Source organism: Anarrhichthys ocellatus, unplaced genomic scaffold (genome assembly GCF_004355925.1).
Source record: "Anarrhichthys ocellatus isolate YVR2014 unplaced genomic scaffold, GSC_Weel_1.0 scaffold400, whole genome shotgun sequence".
NCBI classification, from domain to species: domain Eukaryota; kingdom Metazoa; phylum Chordata; class Actinopteri; order Perciformes; family Anarhichadidae; genus Anarrhichthys; species Anarrhichthys ocellatus.
The window spans coordinates 9,782-14,000 of NW_022280374.1; the positions used below are offsets into that span (position 1 = coordinate 9,782).

At 37.0% G+C, this 4,219-nt stretch overlaps 1 protein-coding gene across 1 annotated transcript in view; it reads right to left on the reverse strand.

The window, feature by feature from the left end:
• Window positions 1–4,151, reverse strand: part of LOC116401368 (unconventional myosin-Vb-like) — a 9,733-nt gene extending 5,582 nt beyond the window's left edge. Inside the window, exons 1-4 of the mRNA XM_031879728.1 lie at window positions 3,867–4,151; window positions 3,427–3,521; window positions 411–609; window positions 224–317 (exon numbers count right to left, since the gene is read on the reverse strand). Coding sequence (XP_031735588.1) covers window positions 224–317; window positions 411–609; window positions 3,427–3,521; window positions 3,867–4,055 — 577 coding nt within the window. The 5' untranslated portion in view covers window positions 4,056–4,151. The remainder of the gene's footprint in view (window positions 1–223; window positions 318–410; window positions 610–3,426; window positions 3,522–3,866) is intronic.
• Between the last annotated feature and the right edge of the window lie 68 nt (window positions 4,152–4,219).

Below are 4,219 nucleotides of genomic sequence, written 5' to 3' on the forward strand. Positions count from 1 at the left end.
CAGATGGAGACAGAGACAGATAGAGACAGATGGAGACAGAGACAGATGGAGACAGAGACAGATAGAGACAGATGGAGACAGAGACAGATAGAGACAGATGGAGACAGAGACAGATGGAGACAGATGGAGACAGAGACAGATGGAGACAGAGACAGATGGAGACACATTAGTCCCCTGATCAGCTGATCGACTGTCCTCTGCAGGTGTGAACAGCTGCTCTTACCTTCTAACTCCTGGACTTTCTTCATGTAGATCCTGAGCTGCTTCTTCAGCTTTCTCTCGTTCTTCTCCAGCTTCTCCACCAGCTCCTTGAGGTCCTACAAACAACAACAACCCAGCACGATGAAAGTCAAACAGGAACCGGTTCTCAATGGATCAGAACTACAGGTCCTGTGTGAGCTGGTCCTCACCAGGTTGTCGTTGGTGAGCCTGGTGATCTCCTGCTGGACGCTGTACTCCACCCGAGCCTCTGGAGACAGGGACGCCGTGTAGTTCAGGATCTCCTGCTTCTTCTCGATGTCGTCTCTCAGCAGCTCGATCTGAGTGTGAAGAGCCTCCAGCTCGTCTTTGTGCTGCCGGGTCTGAGTCTGGAGCTGAGCCTCCAGCAGCCTGAGGAGGAGGATTATTATTATAGAACATAATATCTCTTTTATGGAACGTTTAAATGCTTTGAATCACCCGACCACAACTTCTGAGTTCATCTCCCAACCAGAACAAACTCATCTGATACCTGGACTCACCCCGACCCGACCCATACCAACACTCACTAGAGCAGTGAACGAGGATTAATCCGCCGCTGAAGATAGACCCCAACAAAGTCACGAAGTTTGTTATATAAATTCTATATCTTAGGTTTTACTGAGAGATCATTTAAAGTGTAGCGACCAACTAGTGGACCTACAAAAACATATATTATTAATAATATAATACAATATTATTAATATAATAATATTGTATTATTAATATAACAATATAATATTATTATATTATTAATATAATATTATTATATTATTAATATAACAATATAATATTATTAATATTACATTATATAATAATATAATACTATATTATGATATTATCATAATATAATATTGTATTATTTATATAATAATAAATTTTAATAGATTAATATCTATTAAAGGTCTTTTTATTCCGTACTTTATAGATAAAGATAGAGATAAATCAATCTTAAATAATTTAATTAAAGTAATCAAGAAGTCTACATTTAGTGTTGTTCATACATGACAACATATGGAAATAAATATTCATATCTTGTCTTTTATATTGAGTATATGTTCGGCTTGTTAGAATGTAGAAATGCAGTAAAATATTATCATGAAGCTCTTTACTGATGTTTCAGGTTAAAGCTTCACTATGATTTGAACTGAAGTTAACTATATTTGATATACTGTAATATACTGTAATGTACTGTAATGTACTGTAATGTAATATACTGTAATGTACTGTGATGTACTGTAATATACTGTAACGTATTGTAATGTACTGTAATATACTGTAATGTACTGTAATGTACTGTAATATACTGTAATGTACTGTAATATACTGTAACATATTGTAATGTACTGTAATATACTGTAATGTACTGTAATGTAATATACTGTAATGTACTGTAATGTATTGTAATGTAATGTCCTGTAATGTATTGTAATATACTGTACTGTAATATACTGTAATATACTGTAATGTATTGTAATGTACTGTAATATACTGTAACATATTGTAATGTACTGTAATATACTGTAATGTACTGTAATGTAATATACTGTAATGTACTGTAATGTATTGTAATGTAATGTACTGTAATGTAATGTACTGTAATGTACTGTAATATACTGTAACGTATTGTAATGTACTGTAACATACTGTAATGTACTGTAATGTAATATACTGTAATGTATTGTAATGTACTGTAATGTATTGTAATGTACTGTAACATACTGTAATATATTATACTTTATTTGAGTTATACGGTCATTTCATTTGTGCAGTCATTTGAAAAGTAAATATTTATCTTCATACTTTATATTCATGTCATAAATACACAAATAACAGCTGGATGAGAAATAAAGAAATACATATTATAATGTATCACTTATGTAGTGATTAAGTAGTCGTGGACAGACTCCATCACTTGTTTATCCACATCAGCTGTTCACATTTTCTTCTCATCTTTCGATTCACAGATAAATAAAATAATGATAAACTCTGATGTGGAGTTTGATGATTTGGCATTTGGACCGAGACCCTCTGTGAGGAAAGAACTAGAAGAAGAAGAGAGTCAAACACACAGTACAGAGCTGGTGGTAGAGGAAGAGGAGGAGGAGGGGGAAGAGGAAGTAAACAAGCAGAACTAGAAGAAGAAGAAGCACACAGAGACCTGGCCACTTGTTTGAGGCCCTGGTAAGCCAAACCCAGCTCTCCATCTTCATTCAGATAACACCAGTCCTGCAGGGAGCTGGAGTCCAGCAGAGGAAGACGAAGAGGAAGCAAAGCAGATTGTGAGGAAGACTCCAGAGGACAGAGAGAGACAGACAGACAGAGAGAGACACCTCTTATGGCCGATGAGCTGCTGTTTGATGCAGACAGAAGAGACTGAAGAGAAAGTTGTTACACTAACATCTGTAAAACACCAGCAGCACACACGGAAAAGTGTACGACAACAACGATGATGACGTCCTCCATCACAAGGAACACATTCAAAATACTACTCAAGTTAACGTACAGAAAATCCTGTAATATATATATATATATATATATAGGCTGAATTAATGGAGGATATTGCCACCTGAGTGCGTCTCTAAACTTAACTTTCTTAAAGAACTTCATTGTTTTGCTCCGTTCATCTAAAAGGAGCCGTTTTAAAGTGAAACCTTCTGAAGTGAAACTTTAAACTTAATATTTGCTCAAAGTTTCAAGTGGAGTTTAAAATGAATTCTCTTGCAGCAAAACTTTAATATAAGTTCAGAGTAAAAGATAAAGTAATGTTTGATTGATTGTTTATTCGTTTTAAAGTTTGGTGCAACAAGACTAAAAGTTAAACTATGATTTAAATCAGGTGTAAGGGTCTCAAAGAAAACTAAAGCTTCAACAATTTGGCAACATTTTGTATTAAGAGTTGAGCTGAGAAACAAAGACTTCCTCTTTAGCTTTTATGGGCAGTTGGCAAACTACTCTAGGGTTCCTGTACTGCCACCTAGTGGACTGGAGTCTCTACACTCCTTTATGGACTCTCAGTGTCTTCATGTTACAGTCAAGTGAGACACCTGCTGGTAAAACTCAGTATACCAGTCCGGTGTTTGGTTTAATATCAAACCTGCTTTGAATATTTGTACATTGACCCTTCTAGGAAAATAAACGTACTGTCTCTTTAAATGTTGTTTTCCAGGAGGAGATGATGTCACTTACTTTTTGGACTCACACAGTCCGTGATAGGCTTTGAGAGCCTCCTCTTTATCCACCGGCTCTTTGCTGATAATCACTTCAGGAACCTTACTGCTGTCCTGAAGAAACAGAGGAAACGATAAACGTTATTTCACCTCAACATGAAGAGGGATTCAGTAACAGCTGCATTAATAACCAGTCTGTGTGTTTATTGGGACACAATGTTAAAAGTACACTGATCTGTTTTTAATATGGCTCAGATTTGAGATCTGGAGCCGCTTCTTTTCTTCATATATATTAATACAGTTAATTCGGACCCACAAAGGTCTGCCTGTATGCAGATGACACTGCTGTTTACTGCTACATTCGCTCTAAACGCTCTCCAGGAAACAGAACAATGAATTGTTTCTAAATGCTGAAAAACTGCAGAATGAAACACGAATAGTAGAAAATGTTTAGCGTACTATTTGGTCGTTCTTCTCTCGAAGCTGAACAGCGCTGACGATCTGAGTCCTCAGAATAAGGACTTCCTCCTTACGAGCATCCAGCTCCTCATTGGCTGATTTGAGCTGACTCAGCAGCAGGTTGTAGCCGTCCTGCAGCTCATTGGACGTATTGTTTTTAGACGCACGCTCGGAAATTGTTTTCCTCATCTCGTTCAGGTCGTTCTTCAGCTTTTTGTTCTCCGATTCCAGCTCCTGTCTCTGGAGGAACACAGAGAGCAGATGATGTGAGGAGATGATGTGTGAGGAGATGATGAGAGGAGATGATGTGAGAGGAGATGATGTGAGAGGAGATGATGTGAGAGGAGATGATG